This window comes from Phyllosticta citribraziliensis (assembly GCF_038025025.1).
Source record: "Phyllosticta citribraziliensis strain CPC 17464 chromosome Unknown J3D65scaffold_4, whole genome shotgun sequence".
NCBI classification, from domain to species: domain Eukaryota; kingdom Fungi; phylum Ascomycota; class Dothideomycetes; order Botryosphaeriales; family Phyllostictaceae; genus Phyllosticta; species Phyllosticta citribraziliensis.
This window is the reverse complement of record NW_027117341.1, coordinates 1,646,777-1,668,384: the sequence shown is the minus strand read 5'-3', so window position 1 is coordinate 1,668,384 and position 21,608 is coordinate 1,646,777. Positions and strand designations below refer to the sequence as shown.

Sequence of the window (21,608 nt, the reverse complement as noted above, 5' to 3'; positions counted from 1 at the left end):
CCAGCCAGCCAGAACAGGAAGGTAGGGAGCAAACTGGTATGGATTGATCTGAATGGAAGCCATGCACACCTCCAGTGGGACAGGACAAACAACAAGTTCATTATGCCTGGGTAGTCGATATCGATTCTCGCGTCGAGTCGTGATAGATGGCTTCAAGTTCCCCGTCGTCGTCTCCAGTCCGTCTGTCCGCTGCTGGCATGCTGCGCTGCGCTGCTATGATGCCAAACCCATCCATCGCCTGCAGTCAAACACGCAAAGATCTTTCGCGACACAGACCCGACAACAGCATGGGTAGCGATCGCTCATTCGCCCTTCGTGCTCTTCGCCGGCGTCCCGCTCCCGCTTCTGCCCTCCCTCCTCCTCAAATGCGCCGAGCCGCCCGCTCGCCCACTGGCCGCGCGCCCCCTGCCCGCCTCATCGTCGTCGTCGTCGCCGATTTCAAAGGAATCCGTCAATTCAATCAAGTCATTAATGTCGCCGCCCATGCCCATAGCCATGTTTGCGCCGCCGCCACCACCACTGGCACCGCCACCCCTGGCCCCAGGGCTTCTCGTAGCCCCAAGACCGGGCGATTTGACTGTCGGAATGCTGCCGGCCGGCGGCACCAGGCTCGAGGCCTTGGTCGCGACTTTGCGCATCCAGCCCTCGATGGCGCCGCCCACCTGCTCCAGGTCGAAGCCGGTGCCGCTGGTGCTGCCGCCCACGCCGCCCACGCCCACGACCGGCGTCGCGGCGCCCGAGATGCCTTCGCCGGGCCCTGCTGCGCCGGCCGTGCCCTCGAGCGTGGCCGGGTTCCAAGTGCCAAAGTAGTCCTTGCCCGCCGGCGGCGCGAGGCTCGGGAGGTGCTGGCCAAAGAGCTTGTTGAGCCCGTCTTGTGCCGGGCCCGGCTTGCGGACATTTCTATTAAAAGTGCCCACACCCCCCGGGCCGTCGAGTTTGAAGGATTGTGAGATGGATGGCGTGCGGGTGTGGCGCTGCTGTGATGTGATTCGAGAGCCGCTGGACGTCGTCGATGTGGCAGTCTCGCTGCGCTGGAGGTCTAGTGATGCCGATGGCGTGTGGGTGTGGGACGGCCCGCCGGTGCTACCGCCAACGCTCTGCGTCGTGTCGCTGTAGGTGAGGGACTTTCGCCGTGCCGGTGGAAAGAAGCCCAGATCGCGGCGGTGTAGACGTGCAATCTCCACGGGCGTGTCGCTGTTTGGAAATTGTACCCAGGCTTCGTGGCGCCATGGCGGTTCTGCGTTGTTGGCCTGGGAACCGGATTGGTTGAGGTTGGAGGAGGAAACGGAAGCAGGGCCATGCCAGCCGTTGGTGGGAAGGCTAGTGCTGTGAATGGTTGGGTATTCGCTTTTGGGTGTTGGAAGGAGAAGGTCGTCCTCTACGTTGGACTGCTGCTGCGGTTGCTGCTGCGGTTGTGGTGTGGGAGGCTCTGGGGCAGGCACCGGTTTGCCCTTGACGCCGCAGGCATCGACTGGAATGACAAGGTGTCGCCGTGATTGCACAGTGTCATTCGGCCACATGCGATTGGCTTTCCGTACCATTGCGGCGTCGCAGTTGTATTTGATTGTGATTCCGGCCAGGGTGTCTTCGGGGCGGACTCGGTGAATGTAAGCCAGGGCCTCTCGATCATCGTGCTCCGTCGGCGGCGCGGATGACGATATTCGTTCGTCAGAGTTTCTACGCTTGAATCTTCCTGTGGCATCCATATTCAGGTGGCCGTTGGCTTGCAGGAGGTCCCTCCTCTTCATTGCCCTGACAAGGCTAGCCCGATCCTCATACCCTTCTCCGATCTTGTTTTCAGCACGCGGCCCCCATTCGGGCGGTACGCTGGATGTAGTCGTGCGGTTGGACGTGGAATCCAAGGGCCTTCTCCTTCTTGGTGACTCGGCCCCTCCAGCGGCGCTCCCGAGCAGGCTGGAAGCGAAGCCCTGTAACGTGCTCCATGACCCAGACAGCGACGACAATGGATCTTGCGCAAAGCCAGCGGGGCTCTGGCCGCGGGCAGCTGAGGTCGTGCCTGAGTATCCCGCTCGTTGAGCGGCCAGGGATGAGCCAGTCCTCGAGGGACCTGGGCTCGGTATGGGGGAGATGGAGCGGGGGGAGAAAGGAGAAGCGTTGCGGCTGCCTTCGAGGCTGCGGACGGCGAATTCGTCCTCCTCGTCGAGGCCGGACAGGAGGCGCTTGTTCCGCGGACGCAATGAGGAGTCGGATGTTAGCTGGGAGGAAGACCGGCGGGTGGAATGCTCGGTGCTGGTGGGGTTCATCCTCCGTGACAGCAGCCAGCGGGGCGCGATGGAGGACGGGAGCGGACTGCAGCGGTGGAGGAGGGGAATCAGCAAAGATTGCAAGCGACAGAGGCAAACTCCATGCGTGGGCGGACCGATAAGGCGGGATTGTTTTTTTTGGGATGGGTGGTGGTAGAGATGCGGCTTGGGATGGCGGCCTCCGGGTGAGACTAGAGGTGCCTACTGCTGTTGCGTACTCCTTGGCCCACACCTTACCGCATCCGAGAAAGCGCCAAAGTGTCCAGTCCACGTTCTCTGCATGTGGTCCGTCCTCTGCAACTCCACTCCACTCCAGGCAGATCACGGCTTCAATTTCGGTCCACTTGACGGCGCCCTTGTCCCCGCGCCTCTACATGCCCTGCCCTGCGGTGCTGACTCCATGTCCCGCCCGTACGAAGCCCGGCCGCTGGCGCCGCCCGCACGGAAAGACGTCATCACCGAGTCTGCCTGGCGCTTCAGCTGTGCAATCTGTCCTGCCATTATCCTCCTGTGAACTCAACAACTGGTCGCAGCTCCGGTTCACAAAATCATCGCTTCCCCACTCCTCCGCAGCCCTTTGCCCCACTCGACATGTAAGCAGAAATTGATTTGAGCTCATCCCAATCCGCAGCCCCTTGATATCCTTGTTCAGCTTCAGTACGACCAGGCGTACGGCCCCGGGACGCCTGGATCTTTCGTGACCAACTTGATGTCGATGCACAATCCTTTCGGCTGGTAGCCGTCAATCTCCTGGAAAATCTCAAGAGAGCCTTTGTCGTCCACTAGACACGCACGCCATCCTTTTCCTCCAGTAAAGATAAATTCGCCGTCCTTGTATGCCCTGAACACCCCAGGTCCGTTGTACTCGCCAGCAGGGATGAAGGCGCTGTGTGGTATCGAGTATCCAAACAGACCAGACTGTTCAATCACTCCTTGCTGCCCTCCTGGGACTATGGTATCCTGGAACCAGTCAACCACTTGAGTCGCTGCAAATGAATTCTGGAAATACTCACCAAAGAGGCGCGCTTGGAAGAAAGAGCACCGGGTTGTGTCCCGGAAAAGACGGTAATGTTCTTCAGGTCGTTGCAACTCGGAAGAGGCGGAGAGGGACAATACACATTTGGCTTCTGGCCGACGACAAATTTTGATTCCACTGCGTTGATGATCTGGCCGTCCAGGAATTCAAAGTCCTTGCGCAAGACGGCCACTTGAAAAGATTTATCCAGTTGTGGAAGCTCCGCAAGAATCTTGTCATCCGTGCAGTTGTACTGCAAGTCGGAATAGCACGAGTCACCACATCGCTTGTATTTGAAGCCAGCAATGACTGGGCAGAGCAAATAGTCGTCAACACAGGTGTACTGTTTAGTAGTGTCAGAAAATTCTCCTAATCTGTTGGATTTCTTACCGTCACTTCCTGGTAGGGCAACAACGACGACCCGCAGAACTTGATCTCTTGAGCAGCCGCCGCACCAAGCAGCAAGACGCAGGCGAAGGACGATGTGAGAGATTTCATGATTTGATGGTGTTGATTTTCAGCCGTACCAAGTTAATGGCCCTTTGGCGCAGACGGCTCTTTAAGCATAGAGCAAAGGACACCACCGGATCTCCATCCTTGCCGTCTTTCCCCAGGCTCATCTTCTTTGGGAATTCTCACCAACCAGCGCAGGCAGCTCACACGAGAGGCTTTTCGGTTAGCGGGAAGCTAAAACGTGCCGGGTCGTTAACTTCTCGGTCCAAATACCCCTCCTTTTGATAATGAGAAGGCAATATCGGGCGACAACTTGCTTTTGGGAATACGAGTTGGGACGCATGGCTGCGACACTGGATGATCTGCGTCGCCGTTAATCTCCCGCATAGTTGGCCGTTGAGGTGTTTCTCGAAAGCAGCCAGCTCTCATGAACGAGCAGCCAGTTTTGCGAAACCCGAGAAGGACTTGAGCACTCCCGAGCTCAGGCAAGATTGCGACAGCTCCGCCGTCATTTAGCCTGTGAGGGCAAGGATGATGGTACATGTCAACAACAGCTTCAAGCACGAGGACAGCAACTGTCCGTATCCAGAGACTTGAACCGCGTTGGTCGACGTGGGCCGGGTAATCCGCAGCGTCTGATCGGCAACATACCTCGTGTCTGGAGCCTTGGTACAGCGTGTGTGGTTGTTGCGGCCACAATCGCTCAAGTTGAGTAGCCGTTCAAGATTGTCAAGCCCACACGGGGGCTCCTTGGCAAGAAGCCAAATTTAGCTTCATCGAGTCAGCCTTTTACCATGACTTCAGATGGTGCGAGGTCCGATGCAAAATGACAGTGGACGTACATGCCAAGGTCGCAGGTTGTTCCACTTCCCAAAGACGTGGGACTATCAGGTGGAATGGAAGAGGTGGGCGAGAGGAATGCTTCCGCGCCATGCCCCAGTGCTTGGTGTGGGGGGCTGCCGATACGCGCGTCAAAGAATGCAAAAGCACATGTTGGCAGGCGGTGGCACTGATAGTCTCGACGTTCCACATGAAGATGGAGATGCTCGAATGCTTCACGGGCAACGGGGCTGGGATGGCTGGTTTGATAGTCTGATGGGAGTGACGCAGTTGTTGTCCATGGAGGAGATGTTGCAACACGGGTGCAAGAGATTTGACCTAAAGATGAACAGGTGAGTAAAGGGAGAAAGAGGAGAGTTGGTTGGAAGAGCGACGATGGTTTAGTCGTGGTGTTGGAGCAGGACCCCGTGGCGCTAGTCCTGATCGGGTCAGCCCTATTCTTGGAGATCGTCATGGGCCCCACCTGCACCTGCTCCTGCTCCTTCGGCTGACATGCCATCCGGATGCCCTGCCCGATGCCCTGCTCCGCCGGCGCTGTTGCCTGCCTACGCGCTCCTTCGACACGACCGTTCAAACACTACTTCTGACGGCGCCCGGCTCCTTTTCTCACCCTCCCACTTCTTCATCTTCACTTCTCTCTGCTCTCCTGCTTTTGATCATCTCACACCAATACACAGCCCACCCGTCTGTCCCGCTTGCCTCTCCTTGATCTCTCATCATGGGCGTCACCGATCGCCTCATGCACCACGCCGTGCGTCGCGGAGTCGAATACGCTCAGACGCACCGCAACCAGCCCTCGGACGCTGAAGGCCCCAAGATCTCGACAGGCTCTCTGGCCGTCATCTACTCTACCGCCTTTGCGCTCCTCCTCTTCTACTCTTTGGTACGCTTTGCCCCAGACCGTGTCCTGACTCGAGTCGCTAATACCCTCGCAGGTGCAATACACCCTTCGCCATGTCGTCTCCACTCTCTGCATCATCGAGTCTCCCGCCACCGCCGTTACCATTACCGTTGCCGACGCCGACGACGATGAAGCCCGCGTCGACGTGTCCGACAAGCAGGCCGAGGCCCAGGCCTTCCTCGGTGGCGCCCTCCCCAAGATGACCATCGTCAATACCAAGCCCATCACCTCCAAGATTCGCAGCACCATCAAGCACATTACGAGCCAGGCTGGCTGGACCGCTCGCTTCCGTGGCATGCTCTTCGGTCTTCTCTACGTCATGGCCGTTGGCGCCTCGACGTCCCTGCTGAACGCTATCATGCCTCGCATCATGCTGCCCTTTAGCATCATCCTCAACAGCATTCTCGTGGCCATTGTTACGGCGCCCATGCACATGATCTGGACCCATGCGACCATTGCCATGCCTGGCAAGAAGTTCATGGCTCGCTACGCCGCCATCAAGGGCTCCTACAAGCAGCTGTGGCTCCCTGCCATGGTTTACGAGGCTGTTCAGCTCCTCGTCTTCTTCCAGGCTGGCTGCAGTGGACAGCTTGTCCAGCATGACCTCGCCCGTGTCTCCAACACCGACATGGCGAATTCGGCGAGGTGGTTCGCTGGTCTCCGCATCGCCGGTGTGATTGGCGCTCTTGTGACGGTCGCTCTCTTTGTCGTCTTGCCCGCCAAAGTCCAGCTCGTCCGCGTGGAGGCGTCGATGCTCCCCGACGAGGATGACACCATCATCCCCTTTGACCGCACCTTTGACGGCAAGGTCGTCCCCAAGGTCCTGGGCGGCTCGGGCGCCATTGGCTTCATGGATGCCTGGCGCAGCTTCAACCGCGAGGCTCGCCTCCGCCTCATCAAGCTCTACGTCAAGATCTTCCTCGTCTCCACCGCCATCTTCTTCCTCGCCGTGCACGTCATGGCGTTTGAGCTTTGGGCTCTTGCTGGCGAGGCCACCAAGAACTTTGTCGTCATGGCCCACGCTCAGCTCCAGCAGGCTTCCCAGAACCACTAAGTGGTGTGTATGTGAGGGCGAGGAGTGACTCGCTTTTCCTGCGCGCACCTTGTAACACCTTATCAACTCTGCATAGCGGATCGTATCTGTGAACAAATACAACAGACGCAGACGGTCCATGGCGTTGTGGTGGTGGTGGTGGTGGTGGTGGACGAGTGGTGGGTTGGAATCAAATTGCTACAGTCTCTGTTAAGCACTCTTCTTTGTTCATGTTTTCGTGCCGCGAGCAACCCTTGTATACTTGGTGTAGGGCGCGAACTAGCTTCTAGCTGTGTAACATAGGAATATAAATTTGGACTCTACAACTTGGCCAAAGCGACAATCGCGTGCCATCGTGATGACGAGTCTGATGCGGACTTTCTAGCTACAGTACATACTCCATGAGGTAGGCATTTGCGCAACGCAACCCCAACGCAGACACAGACGCAAAACAGGAGGAGGAGGAGGAGAAGGAGGCGATTCGTATCCGTCCTCGGATTCTGTTTCGTTTTTGTTCGGATAACTGTATGCTTAATGCGTAGGGCTGTCGTCCTAGCTTCTTGGTACCGCAGCTGTAGCTTGGCTTTCTCCTTTTTTTTTCTTTTCTTTTTTTTTTTTTTGCCTTTCTTCCCCGGCTCCGGCTTGCTTGTAGATACCGGATGCCGGATAGATAAGTAGATAGATAGCGCGGCGGGCCGGGCTGTTTCTCCGCTGCGGTTTGTGTGTGGAGGTAGATGGTGTGTGTGTGTGTGTGTGTGTGTGCGCGTAGGTGGATGATGATGATGATGTGTGTAAGGTATGTAAGGAGATGGATGGATGGATGGATGTACAGGTTTACGTCGGTCCTTTCTCCACGGCGCCAACGCAGGAGGGCGGAGAAGGGGAGAAGGGGAGAAGGAAGAAAGGACGGAGGCCAGGTCAGGTCAGGTAAGATGAGACGGATGGGCGGACAGAGACGGATGCGCGTAGATGCGTGTAGGCGGAGGGGGGAGCATTCACTGATGAGGTGATGCGGTGACGTGTGGAGTGAAGGCAAAGAGAGAGATGGGCGGGTAGATAGATAGGTAGATAAGATGATTCAGTCAAGTGCTGGTGGTGGCAGTGATATCATTTTTTCGACGACTTGATTGATTGATGGCGGGGATTGGACTAGTCGGGCTACGAACGTGTGCTTGGATTGTGCATGATGTTGATATGTACGCGATACCGATCCGCCATTCCGACAGTACGTACCTACATGTACATGGCCGGTCGACTCGATGGGGAAATGCAAATGCGACCCCCCCCCCCCCCCCCCCCCCCCTCGCAACGCCCAAGTATGGCAAGTAGTAGAGGCAGGCAGGCAGGTAGATACGCGTGGCGAGTGAGCATGACAAACAGACAGCTTTCCCGTACCTTCACTACAGGTTGTTATCTGATTGTCTTGCCTGCCCTGTCTGGTATCTATCTACCCGTAGTCGACATGTCTAGTCTATATATGAATATAGCCAATCAGCAGGCCATGTGTCACCCAGCCGCCCGCCCAGAAGAAAAAAAACGACGCAAAAGAGCCAATCAGCGCGCGTACTCGCCCGCTTTCTTGCTCTTCTCCTCCTCTTTCTTGTTCTTCTTGTCTCTTTTCCCCTCTTGCTTTTTCTTTCCACTTTGTCGGCGCATGGGTTGGTTGGATGGGCCGTGAAGACAGGTCGGAATTGCCGTTTTCCTTGCCTGGAGGATTGGCCGGGCGAGCAGGCGGGTCGGCGGCCCTGTTTGTTTGTTTGTTCTTTGCCGCTGTCTGCCCTTTGTCCTCTCATACCTCAAGTTTGTCCTTCGACCATTGCTGCCGCCGCCGCTGTCGCCGCTCTGACTAGGTATATGCACTGTACACCGAAAACGGAATCGGAATCAGAATCAGAAACGGGAACGGGATGGGTGGGTGGGTGGGTTCCTCGCTGCCGGGTACACGGGCAGGTTGTAACCAAGGTAACTAGTGGCGAGGCAAGGCATGGTAGCCAGCCTCACGCAAAGTGACAACAAGGTACCGTACGCGCCCGTGCCCATGCCGGTACCGCATCCGTCCGCAATCGGCCGTGTGCAGTGCGTGCGTAAACGATGATTCCTTCTGGATCAGATATGATTGTAGTGGAGGTAGGGCAGCAGGGACAGGGCCGACGAGGTGGATTGTGGGGAGGGATCGTGGCAGGGACAGGGACGTGGATATGGACATGGACATCGCGTCTGCTGCTGCATGGTGTGGAGAAGCAGATGCAGAGCAGAGCCCACCTCCACCTCTTCCTCGTCCATCAGCCCCTTTCCCTTCCCACATTGAATCTGCATTCTTCTTTCGTCGCTCGTGTTCGATACGGTAGGGCTGGCAGCGGTCCGCGGCGCGCGGAAAAGTGTGTTTGCTCGTCCGCCACAGTGCAATGGCCACAGTGCAGTGGCGAACGGATGCTCCTGTCATGCGGGAATCGTAGATGGCGCGGCGCCCGTTTTGCTTCTTCCAGCGGGCTGCTGTGGCTGAGATGGCGCGCAAGGGTAGCCGCTAACGCGCTTGAGTACCATGTTGGACGCCAGACAGGGCGAGCATGAGATGAGATGCGGGATCCTACCATCTACGACGCCCATCACCTGCCATTACGTTTTCAGGCTTGCTTGGTGTTGTCCAGACGCGTCTCGGCGTCGGCGACGCCGTGGGCCGTCCAGAAAAACCAATGCTCGACGCGAGTCGCGAGTCGCGAGACTTTTTCTTGCGCCGCGGCACTGGCGTGGTGTGTAGGGCAGAGACAGGCTTTCTGCGTGCGTCGGCTTAAGCTCAGTACCAGTTATGTCCTTCTTCGCCTTTCTTTTGGTTCTTCGGGTTCAGCGAGCGGACGCGCTGGCCCGGGATGAAGTCGCCCGTCTGACTCTCAAATGTGCCCGAGATGGCGCGCCGGCCAATGGCCTCGAACGAATCGTACGCTTCGTTGTCGCCCCTGCATGCCGCCCACTCGGCTGTGGCGGGCGTCGTCCCGTCTCCAAGGTCGCTCCATCGCGTCACCGAGATGGCTTGTTTGAACATTTGCGCCCGGTCGCTCTTGTCCTCGGCCAGCTTCAGCTCGACGAGATACTCTGTCGGGCACTCCGGGCACCGCCGTATGGATCGGCATTCCGGGCATTGGCTGGCCGCGCGGAGGGCCGTCAGGGGCGCGCTGGCTTTGCGCACCGTGTCGATGCGGCGCTGGAACTGCTGCTCCGGCCCACTCCCAGTCTGCGGCTTGGGCAGATGGTTCAGCGCGCATTTGCACAGATTCGTCAGCTCGCCGTCCTTCCAGTGAGCGCACACGGAAAAGTACGGCGAGTAGTCTTGGCGCGAGAAGAGGAGCGTGCGCTGACCAGAAGGCGGAAGGCCCGCAGTCGCAAAGGTTTGACTGACGACTCGCAAGAGCAAGTGTCCCTTGACGACATGGTAGCGTGTTTGATGCGACCATCCGCTGTCGGGATCTTTCCAGCGCCTAAATAGCTCGTCGCATGGGATGCCATACCGAGGACCATAGCGGTGGGCACGCATGACCAGCTGGACAAAGGTGAATGGGAGGTTCCGGGTTGAGGTGAGGCGGATGCGAGATGGAGGCAGCAGAGGGTTCTGTGCATTTGGACATTCGAACAACGGGTTGAGGACGGTTGGGGGCTTGAGAGTTTCCTGGCCAGGCTGGATGCGCAAGTGAAACTTTGCGCAGGGGAAGCACAGCAGATGGTCAGGCATCGAATAGTCTAGCCTTGCCAAAAATTCAGCCCTACGTTGGCGATTTTCTTCCAGCCGTAGATTCTCCCAGGGTCCAGGTCCAATTCGCTGAAAAAGCAGCTTAGTCGTAAAGGCCAAGCTGGCGGCGTCGGCGAGCTGCAGATGGGCAGCAATTCTGGCCCACAGGTCTGAGGGTAAGCTCGCGACTAGAGGCTCTCCAGGACTGCGGTGGTTGTCGTGTTCAATGTAGTAAGCCTGTTCTCCTGATTCAGAATTGTCTTGGAGACCATGCATGAGGGCAGTAATGTCGGTGCGCTCCCCGGTCGACTTGTCAATGATGTCGGGGGCGGCACGCATGGAGCCATCATGGTAGTGGAGCGATTTGGCAGTCTGAGGTCTGGAAGCCTCACTGTGCAGGCTCATGTGGTCTGGCGGCGGCTTCTTGGCGAGGCGGCTGCGACTCTTTTTCGGCCTGAGGGCGAATTTCAAGCGGGCTCCCAGGCCGGTGGGAGGGGCGGAATCTGCCATGGTGGGGAGTGAGGACGGGTGAGGATGCAGAGTCGAGGTGGATGCATGATGGGATTTGGAGGTCTGGGTAAGGTATGTGAGGTAGGTAGGGAGAGGAACGCGGATCTTATGTCATGCCGGCGGTGCCGACGAAAAGAGTGGAGCCGGTGGGTGGAACCGAAGGAGCGGAAGGAACGGAACTCGGCCTCGGCGCGGCGGTGAGCAGTGGACGGGAAGGAGAACCGGAACCCGAAGCCGATTCGGTTTCTGTCCCGGCCCGCTGAGGTGGGTCGTCGACCTGCAACACCAGACGACACCGCAGGAGACTGCCTGGGCTCAACTTTGAACCACCTTCAGCTGAATCAGCTGCTAGTCATTTACATGGCCCCTGTCGACAATTCGGACCCCACCAGCCTTGCAAAATTATAGTATCCCGCGCCTTGACACCGCAGTTTGTCCACATCGCAGGACCAAGAAAGCTTGGTCGGAACCACGGTCACTCAAGCAACGCCATGCCCATGCCCAGATTCAACCCAGGTTGTTCCTGACGAGCAAAATCCAGAATGTCTTGCCTGAATCTTGAACTCTCAAGCAAAAGGAGCGTCGGCCGTTTCCCTGTTGACGGACGAGAGGCTTGCAAGAATTCCGACCGTGCAGGCCAGTCAGCGCCACGGGGAGCTTCTTGGGCTGGCATTTCGTCAGCCTGCAAAATCCAGGGCGAACAGTCATCCCGGGCCGTTTGTACATGTCCCATTCTCAGTGAGCACACCAGTGAAACGCAGCAAATGGCCATCACCTCGGGTGTCCCTATTGGATCAGATATTGACTCATGCTTTCGGCCGATCGACTTGACAATCTTGGAGGCTGGTGATGTGCTGTATGCCGCCACAAGGACGACGTGTGGCGCAACCACGGCACAGGACCATGTCCGATAATGGCTTTTACGTATGCCGATATGTTCGGGGAGTCTTGCAGGAAGCATCCGAAAATGGACCATGGGAATGCACAGGGATGGTTGAAAAAGAAAAAGAGGCCGGCCGAGATGGTGATGAAGCGTCTGATTGGAACGTCTGTCAAGAGCGCTGGACCGAGGCAGGGCGGGCCGAAACAACCCAACGGTGGGGCACGCGGAGGAGACGGAGATGGCCCGGACTGATAGTGTCCATGTTCAGTTGTGACGGAGAAAGAAACGGACATGGCGTTGCAGATGATGGAGATGGTGGAGATGGTGGTAGTCCAGCAGAGAGAGGTGAGGCCGTCCCCACGCTTCCCCACGCCATGGCGCGGACTGTGGGGGAGCGAGGGTAGGACCCATTGCAAAGACGACGCGCAGGGACAACCTGGACATCACAATAGCATCGGCCGTGGCGGGCGCAGCGCCAGGGTAGCGTCTTGGGTCGTCGGTGGGTTTTATTCGCGGATGCGGCGGAAATGTCATCCATCGTGCCTCCGACTTCCCCACGCCCTGCGGCACGAGCCATCGGATCGACGTCGCCCGGTCCCAGACGTCCACCATCCGCTACCAAGTCTATCCATCCATCGACCGACAACACCAAAAAAATCAAAAAAAAAATCTCCCAGGGTCCTCTCCTGGCTTGGCCCTCCCCAAGGCCCTCCCCTGTCTCCACCAGGCGCGACCTCGTCCCAGACGTCAACTTGCGCTAGCCTCCCTCGCCGTCGACGGCACCGCATCACCACGCCTTCTTATCCACTCTGCCCCACCGTCCTCCACCTCTCCTCTCAGGCCCACGCTTTCATCCTCTCTTGTGCCACCAAACCACAATATCCCCAGACTGCGGGTCGACGTGCTACCCGAACGCCAAACCGCCTGCCCCTCCCGCGACCTCGCCCTCACCACCGCCCGCCGCGGCTACCCACGGGTGAGACTGCGCTTTTGACAGCCCTCTGCCCTTTGCGACGTCACGCGAGCTATGACGGCGCAGATACTGCCACCACAGGCAGGAAACCCGCTCGCATTCGGCAACCCGCCCAACGTCCAAGCCTCGCTATCTACCCACGCCGCCGGCCAGACAAACCTCCGGCCCCAAGACATGACGAGTCCCAACTCCGACCAGAGCCGAGGCCGCCGTCGCGACAGAGAAGACGAGAGCGCCGATGACCTAGACAACCAAGGCAAAACCTCTGAAGACGCTACGCCTGGAAACTCGCGGAAGCGGAGACGGAGTCGCAAGGGCTTGGACAAGAAGTTTGAATGTCCTCACGAGGGCTGCGGAAAGAGCTATTCGAGGGCAGAGCATCTGTACAGACACCAATTGAATCGTAGGTCGACTCCATCATCTGCCCGCCATGGGACTGACGGGCCGCAGACAACCCAAAACAAATATACTACTGCGATTTTCCCGACTGCCACCGTTCGTTTGTTAGACAGGACCTGTGCGCTAGACACAAGGAGAGACATACGGCAAGGGGTTCGCAACTGCTGCGCAAAGACACCTTTTTGCACAACATCAACCCAATCGTCGCTAGCGCCATGGCCAACAGAAATGCGAAAATGGTCAAGACTGACAACTCGCCGCTAGTGAGTGCTCAGAACAACATGTGCAGAAACAAACTGAACCAGTCTCAGAACCAGCCAGTCGGCGATCCGTCGTACATGTCACAATCGCCTGCCAATGCTGTGGGACCGTCAGCGAGGCTAGGATCTGCACAATACAACGCTTCAATGCAGTCTGCCGTCGGCATACCAGCCCCAGGAAGCCCCTCGACACGGCGAAGTAGTATCGATGCATGGGCTTCCACCAACATGTCCATGCCAGACGCCCGCCAGAGAAGTTCATCCAGCTACGGCACCTCTCAGCGATCATCTAGCTTTGACGGCCTGGGCAACACGGGGTCCCAATTCTCTCCACATCAAAACAGTCAGGGATTTACCTCACCGCAAATGCACAAACAAGGGGGAGCTGTACAGACGGGCAATATGAGTTCGCCGTTCGTCACGGGTTCCATCACGGCCACTAATCTAAACAACCAATCCAATCCTGCTTCGGCATATTCACAGCAAAAGAAGGCGGCGCCGCATTTGACTTCTCTGCCCCCACCAGGATTTCCACATGTACAGTCTGCCCACGCAACTCCACAAAACTTCGTCATGCCAGCAAATAGCATGGACCCAATCAACAACCCTGGCGACGTCCAGATGCTGGACAACTTCAACCCAAATTACTCGATGCCCGTGTTTGGGGGAGAGGGCTACAGTCGCTCCCCCTTTGCAATGGCAGACGACTTTACAGCGTGGCTGTTTAACGAATCTAGTTTTGGTCCTGGCCAGTCGCCCATGGCATATTCTTCGGGTAACATACCGAGCATGCCTGGATCGGGATCCAATTTTGGAATGCCAACCCCATTCTTTGGCTTCGACGCAAATGTAAATGCGTACTATAACCAACCCGCGCCTCCCCACCAGCCCATGTCTGTCAACAGCATTCTCGATACCAGTCTTCCAGAGTCGGCATTGTCAGAAGAAAAGCGACAGCAGCTCCTCGACTTGGTGGAGGCACGCTTCAACGAGACCCATCATCAGCCTGTCAAGAAACAAAAAGAAGAGTTCCTCGAGGGCAACATGGACGACGACAATCATGTGCTCAGCTTGAAGATGATGCAGACATATATCGGTTCCTACTGGGTTCACTTCCATACTCAACTTCCCATATTACATCGGCCCACATTCAATGCGGCAAGTTGTCCGCCGCTACTTTTGCTGGCCATGATGGCGCTTGGGGCGTCCTGTCTGGAGAAGAGCTTTGGCTTGGACGTTACGACGACGTGTGCGGAGCTTGCGAATTTCATTGCATGGCACCTCAGGTGGGAAATCTTTATGGATGCTGACTTTAGGCCGCCGGCGAAGTTGTGGGTGTTTCAAGCACTCATACTCTTGGAGTGCTTCGAGAAGATGTATTCCACGCGGCCTCTCCATGAGCGCGCACACATTCACCACGCCACGACTCTGACATTGATGCGAAGAGGCAGCTCTCTGATTGGCAGGTCACCTCTGGACTCGCCACCCAGCGCAAAAGACAGCAGGCATGGGTCTGTGTCAGCAACGACTGCGCAGGAAGAGTGGTGGGATCAGTGGATCACCAATGAGGCGACACGGCGAGCAGCCTTTGCGGCATTTGTCATCGACTCGATACACGCAACCATGTTTGGCCACTCTGCCGTCATGGTCGCGCACGAGATGCGGTTACCGCTTCCCTGCGACGAGGCGCTGTGGTCGGCCACCAGTGCGCAAGAAGTGGGACGCGTCGAGTCCAGCCTTCGCAGCAACGGCATCAAGCCGATTACATTTCTCGACGGCCTCAAGAAGACTCTCAGTGGCCAGGCCGTGCGGACCAATTCGTTTGGCCGCACCATCCTCATGGCCGGCCTCTTGAGCGTAAGCTGGCACATGACGCAGCGAGACCTCCAAGTCAGTTCACTGGGGGCATCGCAAGCGCTCGGAGGCCGCGACAAGTGGCGAGGCAGCCTAACGCGGGCCTTTGACTTTTGGAAGCAAGACTTCGACACGTCGCTGGCCAAGAACGGCGACCTGTCGTCGCCGCCGTCGGCGTATTCGACGTACAACACGGGCATCATCGACGACAACGTCTTCGAGTCGCGCACCGTGCTCCACCACCTCGCCCACATGGCCATGCACGTCGACATTGTCGACTGCCAGATCTACGCCGGCGCCACGCGCCTGCTCGGCCGCAACATTGGCCCGCAGGACTACGCCGCGGCGCAGCGCCGCATGAAGGAGCACTGGGCGCCGTCGGCGCGCGCGCGCGACGCAACCTTCTATGCGCTGCGCTTCCTCAGCCAAGTGCTGCTGCCAGCCGACCACCGCACGGCGTCGTCGCCGGCGCTCAGCTCGTCCAGCCGCGCCGCGCACCAACACCACCACCTCAACGCCGGCGGCGGGCCACAAACCCCCGACACCGCCGCCGGCTTCACGTACTCGGCGCGCGAAGACTTCCTCCTCAACCGGCCGTGGGTGCTGTACTTCGCGGCGCTGATCGTGTGGGCGTACGGGTTCGCGCTGGACGGGGCGCTGACGGCGCCGTACGACGACCTGACGACGCGCGAGGCGCTGGTGCGCGACATGCGCGGGTTCCTGCGGCGCGTGGGCGGCGTGTCGGCGCCGGACGAGCTGGTCAAGCTGCGCGACCGCAACGCCTGCATCGGGTTGCTGGTGCTGCTGCGCGACATGTTTGTCAAGACGCGCTGGGAGCTGCTGCATGAGGCGAGTCGGCTGCTGGGCAAGTGCATTGAGATGTCGGCGCCGGGGGAGAAGTATTGAGTGGTGGTGGGTGAGCTGCTCTGGCTCTATGTTTTTTCCATCTTTTCCTTCTCCTTCTTCTGATTCTTGCTTTTTGATGTCCAGCCATGATGACGAGCGAACGCGTGGACTCCTTGTCTTTTCCCTTTTTTCTTTCCTCTTTCTTCTTTCCTCTTTCCTCTTTTCACTTCTCTCGCCTCGACCCTTTTCCCACATTGGCGCAAGCGACGGCCCCCTATGTTTCTCGCCTTCTTCGTCTCTTTCTCTTTCTCTTTCTTCTCTGTACATGAATGGATGGATGGATGATACTCCCGCCTCGTCTCGTTTCGTCTCGTCTCGTCTCTCCGCTACCTACCTTACGTCATGTCGTCATTGTCGCGTTGGAGCTGCAATTTTTCTCCTTTTTGGGGGAGATTTGGTTTAGCTTTCCTTCTCTCTTCTCTTCTCTTCTCTTTTGGGCTGGATTGTCTCTTAAGCGATGGGTTGCTGATTTTGTTGTCGGTGGGTGGAATACCTCCTCGTACACATACATGGGTACATATATACATAGGCACATGTGCGTATGCATATGCGTGCGAATGCGGATGCGATGGCGAGTATATACGTGTATATGCGCGCTTTCATGATCATCTTACTACCTACATGGCTGGTTATGCGAATTGTAGTGGTGGTTAAAGTGAGATGGACGAGATGGCATGGCATGTGGTGGGTGGGTTTGAAGCCTTGTGTGATTGGCCCGTTTGTTACATGGCTCTCTGGCCTTGTTTCCGTTGGGGAATTTTGGTAAATCGACCGGAGTCTGCTCAACACCCCTCACTCCCTACGCCTCAGTTCTTTTCCGGTTAACTTGCGTAGGTGAGCTGCATGTCATTGCGTGTGTCCACCCCCCCTCGGCCACGCCCTCTCATCCACTCGCTCTCCACTGAGCAGCATTCTGCGGCCCTCTGTTACTTTTCCTGGTTCCCTCAGTCGTCTGTCTGTCGCCGCAGGGCAGGCAACCAGCGATATCTGTGACGTCTGAGAGTGTGCCTGAGTGAGCGGGTGGATGGGGAGCAACGGCGGCCATTGTTGGGTTGTTGACGGATGATGGGGCGGGTTTGTAGGTGGGTGGACGACGACGACGACGACGACGACGACGTAGTCACGTACCTGGTCCGACGTGCCCTGTAGGTGGTGGTGGTAGAAGTTGGGTATCCTGGATGGTATTGTAGGAATACTAAGCACGCATCACGCCCTACATTCACGAGAGGCAAGCAGAGACCACTGACATAAAATGATCGTTCCATTCGACTGGCAGGACTATCTCATGCATGTCCTTGCCCCTCCCTCCGTGGCGACTCTCAGAAGTCTCTTTTTTCCGCAAAGAAAGACGGACGCCCCAAACCAAGCAAGCACCAGATACATACAATTGACGCATTAAGAAAGACTTGGGCAACGAAAAATGTGAAGCAAGAAAATCCAGAATCTGGTTTGTCCCCTCAAACGCCGCAACTCTCCCCACCCAGCCAACCCTGTCTGTCTCCCATGCAACAACAACGACTGCTTTTAACGACTCCTCGTGCTGCCCATGCCACGCTTGCCGGCGTTCAAGTGCTTCTGCAGCGCGACCGTCTGGTGCCTGTCGGCCTCGCCCTGCCTGGCCATGCGGTTCATCTTCTTCTGGCCCAGCTTGGACAGGCGCTCGGCCTTGGAGCGCGCCGCCTCGTTGCTGACGCCCTCGTCGCGGCGGTTGAAGCGGCTCTGGCTGCGCGCGCGGCTCTTGGCGCGGTCAAACGCGCTCTTGTTGTCGTCGCCGCCGTCAATGTCCATGGCGTCGTCGCCGGCGCCCTCGCCGCCCTCGGAGCGGCCGCGCGTGGTGCTGCGGCCGCGCGTCTGCGACCGGGCCCGCGCCGCCAGCGAGCTCGTGTCGTAGCCCAGGCTGTCGAGGTGCGTCTCCATCTCGCTGAGCTTCTTGGCCTTGGCCGAGCGCGGGATCTGCGCGCGGTTCTTGAGGCTCTTGCGCATCTTGGCCTCGTTGCGCAGCAGCGCGCGCTTCTCGCGGATCAGGTCCGCCTTGTGCCGCACCTTGGCGTCGTCGGCGTCCTCGAGGTCCGACTCGCTCTCGTACTTGCCGTCGGCCTCCATCTGCTCCTCCTCGGCCTCGAGCGCCGCCAGCTTGGCCTCGATTTCCGGGTCGATGAAGTCGTACACGTTCTTGCCGTTGAAGATTTCGGGGATCTTGTCGTTCTTCCACTCGTCGTTCTCCAGGAGGTACTGCTCCTTCATGTTGATGTTGTAGACGCCGGCACCGCCGCTCTCCTCCTCAATCTCGCGCTGCAGCTTCTTGCGGCTGGGATCAGTGCTGTCGTACTTCATCCTGTTCTTGACGGCGTCGGGAATGTAGGCTTCGCGGGTGATGCCATCCATGGGCTGGGCGACGTGGATCCTGCGCAAAACGTCGCCAAGACGGCCGCTGACTTCGCCTGAGATGGCAGCAGTACCAGCCTTGAGCTTCTCGGCGTTGCGCTGGGCAATGAGGCGATCGCAGACGGCACTCCTGACCGCCATGACGCCGTCCTGGGTAGTGCAGGAAAGCTGGAGAAGTTCGACTTCTCCCGACTTGAGCATTCCTTGCAGGGCCTCCTGGGTCTCGGGGTCCAAGTCCTCGGGTGTCCTCAAGTCGGTCTTGTTGATGACAATAAAGACGAGCTTGTTGTTGAAGAGCGGCTTGATGCTGTGGAAGAGCTGGATCTGGGCCGAAACACTGTAGCCGCACTGCTCACTCAGGTCCATGAAGTACATGATCGCAGAACGAAGATGGGCAATGGCGGTAATACTCTGCATTTCGATGGTGTTCATTTCCTCGAGCGGGTGGTCGAGGATACCGGGGGTATCAATAGCTTGGAAACGCAGCATTTTATGGTCGACTGCTTCTGTTAGCGTGGTTGCTTGCCTCGAGATGATCAAAGCTTACAGTGACCGACGAAAAGACTCTTGGTTGTGAAAGCGTACGGCTGTACGTCTACATCGGCGCGAGAAATGTTCCTCAAGAAACTCGACTTTCCGACGTTGGGGTATCCGCAGATGACCAGGGTCCTCGTGTTCGGGTCGATCGACGGGAGACGGCCCAAATGCTGGCGCACTTGCTCGAGGTAGAGGAGCGGGTCCTTGAGACGCTTGCAGATGGTGGCCATGCGACCGAGGGCGGCGCGCTTGAGCTGCTTGCATTGGAACAGGGATTGACCGTACTTGAGCAGCCTGACATAGTCGCGGGAGATTCCTTCAATCAAGTGCTTGGCGGTGGACAGCTGTCCCAGGGCGATTCTGAAGTGGTCGGCATCGTAGAGGGTGTTGAGGAGGTCCTTGTGGAAAGGGTGAATGTCTTGCAGGCGGGGGAAGCCGTCAAGAATGGCTTGAATCTTTTCGGAAAAAGTCTCGGCGGTGAACTTGACCTTGCGGGTGTAGAAGCCTTTGCCACTCGTCAGCGGTGTTGTGAAGAGAATTCCTAGCAGACATACCGCGAATTCTGCTAATCTTGAAGCCGGCGCGAATCTGCGTGGGCAAGCGCCTCTGAGTCCGGCTCAGGACAATGTCCAGGAACTCTTGGTTGGTGGGGACGGGCGCGATATCCTTCCAAGTCGTCTTCATCTTGTCTGCGTCCTGTGGAGGTTGTGGTGAAGGATGTTCGGGGCAGCGAGGCAAAAGGCGGCGGGTACATGGAGGTATCGATAGGGCGAAAAAAAGTCGTCGGGGCTGCGGCGGAACCAATCTTCCACAATCCCTGGCGGCCGCCGCGGCCCCTCCAAAACTTTTGGCACCGTCTCCCCGCAGTGTACATGTACCTTACCGTACCCTTCACCACCGCCATGTCGAACCTGCCCACCTACAAGGCCGCCTTTCTGGACTCGTGCGTCTCGGCCGACGCCCTCAAGTTTGGCACCTTCACCCTCAAGTCCAAGCGCATCTCGCCCTACTTCTTCAACGCCGGCCTCTTCCACCGTGCCGACCTCGTGCGCTCCATCTCGTCCGCCTATGCCCAGACGCTGGCAAGCGAAGTTGCCCAAAACCCCTCGTTCGAGTTCGACGTCATCTTCGGTCCCGCGTACAAAGGCATTCCCCTCGCCGCAACCACGGTCGACAAACTGGCCGACATTGACGTGAAGAAGTTTGGCAACGTCTCGTACAGCTTCAACAGAAAGGAGGCCAAGGACCATGGCGAGGGCGGCAACATTGTCGGCGCGCCATTGAAGGGCAAGAAGGTCATCATAGTAGACGACGTCATCACTGCGGGCACTGCGATTCGCGAGGCCATTGACATCATCAAGAAGGAGGGTGGAACTCTTGTCGGCATCATCATTGCCGTAGACAGGCAGGAAAAGACGCCCAGTGCGACTGACGACGACGGTACTCCCCGTCCCAGCGCCATTGGAGAGGTCAGGAAGCAGTACGGCATTCCCGTCCTGTCGATTCTCTGCCTGGACGATATCATCGAGTTTGCAAAGAGCAAGGCCTCGGAAGACGAGTTCAAGAAGCTCCTCGAGTACAGGGAGAAGTACAAGGCAAGCGATTGAGCAGACAAACACTGCGCTAGTGCCATACATGCAATTCAAACAACAACACAAGGTCGGAGCAAATCCAGGCCGAGGCGAGATACCTCAATCAGCTGTAGGGGAAGACCGATAGAGACGCTGATCTCTTTTTTGTCGATGGATATCCAGAATTTCTTCTTTCACATCCAAATTCGTTTTTCATTTCCGCGGGCGCGTGTCAATCTTGACGCCTTCAGGCGCGGAAAGACGCAGTCTGCTGCTAAGCCCAACTTCTGCATGCGACCAAGATGAAGCAAAACATGTACGAGTACGTTCATCATTGTCCACACGGCAGCGCTGGGTTGGCCAGCAGTGACCCAAAAGTCTCATGGGGACAGTCGATGCATTGCATAGTGGCTGCTTGTGGGAAAGAGTAGCTGGTTGAAACACTGAGGAACAACTCAGGTTTGTGACCGGCTGATGCATGAAAGTTGTGCGCAAAGCACAGATTTGGCAATGACACATGCGGTGTATCTGATGTTGAGGCTCAAGTGACTTTGGCCAAAGGGACTGCAGATGCCAAGACGCAGCACAGCCAGCCAGCCAAAGTGACGACTCACACGGGTTGGCTCGGACAGAGCGACGATGCACCACAGAAAGCAAGGCGGCCTCGGGAAAAAACAAAAGATCAAGCGACGGCTGTCCAAGGCCTGGCCCGGCGGCTGAGAGCGGAACAGGTCGGACAAAGGAGTAGAAATGGAGCCCTCGACCATGGAACAGAGCCGCGTGACGAGAGATGTTTTTTTTTTTTTTTTTTTTTGGGCGGGCGGGCGCTTGGAAAGATGGATCAGCGGGTGCAACAAGCTGAATCCTTCGGCAGTTGGCGATGCGCGATAAACAACCAAGCATTGACCGTGGAGAGGCGACTAGTTAGGGGAAGGCTATCGAGCGGTGCCTGCACGGTTGCGTGTCTGGAGCTGAGGACCCTGAACGAGGGTCACGATGTGCAGCAGTAGCGGTAAAAATATCTCTGCAGGATGAGGTGGACGGGATCTATTGCCTGCGGACAAATTTCCGCTCTCATCGGAGGGCTCGAATGGGAAATGGCT

General features: G+C 57.6%; 9 protein-coding genes across 9 annotated transcripts; 3 read left to right on the top strand and 6 right to left on the bottom strand.

The window, feature by feature from the left end:
* Positions 1–201: 201 nt before the first annotated feature.
* Positions 202–2,732, bottom strand: J3D65DRAFT_298476 (uncharacterized protein). The gene is made up of 2 exons (XM_066795181.1): positions 2,470–2,732; positions 202–2,310 (listed from the first exon to the last, which is right to left on the bottom strand). Exons 1-2 carry the CDS (start codon positions 2,544–2,546, stop codon positions 303–305), a joined length of 2,085 nt encoding a protein of 694 aa, XP_066657082.1. The 5' UTR covers positions 2,547–2,732; the 3' UTR covers positions 202–302.
* On the bottom strand, positions 2,592–4,039 carry J3D65DRAFT_298466 (uncharacterized protein). The gene is made up of 3 exons (XM_066795180.1): positions 3,670–4,039; positions 3,278–3,622; positions 2,592–3,224 (listed from the first exon to the last, which is right to left on the bottom strand). The coding sequence occupies exons 1-3, from the start codon at positions 3,775–3,777 to the stop codon at positions 2,919–2,921; spliced, it is 759 nt and encodes a 252-aa protein (XP_066657081.1). The 5' UTR covers positions 3,778–4,039; the 3' UTR covers positions 2,592–2,918.
* A 1,470-nt stretch (positions 4,040–5,509) lies between these two features.
* J3D65DRAFT_619873 (uncharacterized protein) lies at positions 5,510–6,830 on the top strand. The gene has a single exon (XM_066799804.1). The coding sequence runs from the start codon at positions 5,673–5,675 to the stop codon at positions 6,525–6,527; it is 855 nt and encodes a 284-aa protein (XP_066657080.1). The 5' UTR covers positions 5,510–5,672; the 3' UTR covers positions 6,528–6,830.
* A 2,358-nt stretch (positions 6,831–9,188) lies between these two features.
* J3D65DRAFT_298279 (uncharacterized protein) lies at positions 9,189–10,990 on the bottom strand. Its single transcript, XM_066795179.1, has one exon. It carries the CDS (start codon positions 10,735–10,737, stop codon positions 9,301–9,303), a length of 1,437 nt encoding a protein of 478 aa, XP_066657079.1. The 5' UTR covers positions 10,738–10,990; the 3' UTR covers positions 9,189–9,300.
* On the bottom strand, positions 10,976–11,932 carry J3D65DRAFT_298246 (uncharacterized protein). Its single transcript, XM_066795177.1, has one exon. The coding sequence runs from the start codon at positions 11,711–11,713 to the stop codon at positions 11,213–11,215; it is 501 nt and encodes a 166-aa protein (XP_066657078.1). The 5' UTR covers positions 11,714–11,932; the 3' UTR covers positions 10,976–11,212.
* Positions 11,933–12,528: 596 nt separating this feature from the next.
* Positions 12,529–16,147, top strand: J3D65DRAFT_298248 (fungal-specific transcription factor domain-containing protein). Its single transcript, XM_066795178.1, has 3 exons — positions 12,529–12,996; positions 13,044–13,255; positions 13,304–16,147. The coding sequence occupies exons 1-3, from the start codon at positions 12,648–12,650 to the stop codon at positions 16,010–16,012; spliced, it is 3,270 nt and encodes a 1,089-aa protein (XP_066657077.1). The 5' UTR covers positions 12,529–12,647; the 3' UTR covers positions 16,013–16,147.
* A 1,108-nt stretch (positions 16,148–17,255) lies between these two features.
* Positions 17,256–19,668, bottom strand: J3D65DRAFT_586907 (P-loop containing nucleoside triphosphate hydrolase protein). The gene is made up of 3 exons (XM_066797764.1): positions 19,489–19,668; positions 18,945–19,439; positions 17,256–18,897 (listed from the first exon to the last, which is right to left on the bottom strand). Exons 1-3 carry the CDS (start codon positions 19,616–19,618, stop codon positions 17,537–17,539), a joined length of 1,986 nt encoding a protein of 661 aa, XP_066657076.1. The 5' UTR covers positions 19,619–19,668; the 3' UTR covers positions 17,256–17,536.
* Positions 19,669–19,836: 168 nt separating this feature from the next.
* J3D65DRAFT_645197 (phosphoribosyltransferase-like protein) lies at positions 19,837–20,541 on the top strand (the record flags this gene model as incomplete). Its single annotated transcript, XM_066802196.1, has 1 exon — positions 19,837–20,541. The coding sequence occupies one exon, from the start codon at positions 19,837–19,839 to the stop codon at positions 20,539–20,541; it is 705 nt and encodes a 234-aa protein (XP_066657075.1).
* Positions 20,542–20,629: 88 nt separating this feature from the next.
* Positions 20,630–21,501, bottom strand: J3D65DRAFT_298230 (uncharacterized protein). The gene has a single exon (XM_066795176.1). It carries the CDS (start codon positions 21,406–21,408, stop codon positions 20,719–20,721), a length of 690 nt encoding a protein of 229 aa, XP_066657074.1. The 5' UTR covers positions 21,409–21,501; the 3' UTR covers positions 20,630–20,718.
* Positions 21,502–21,608: the final 107 nt, after the last annotated feature.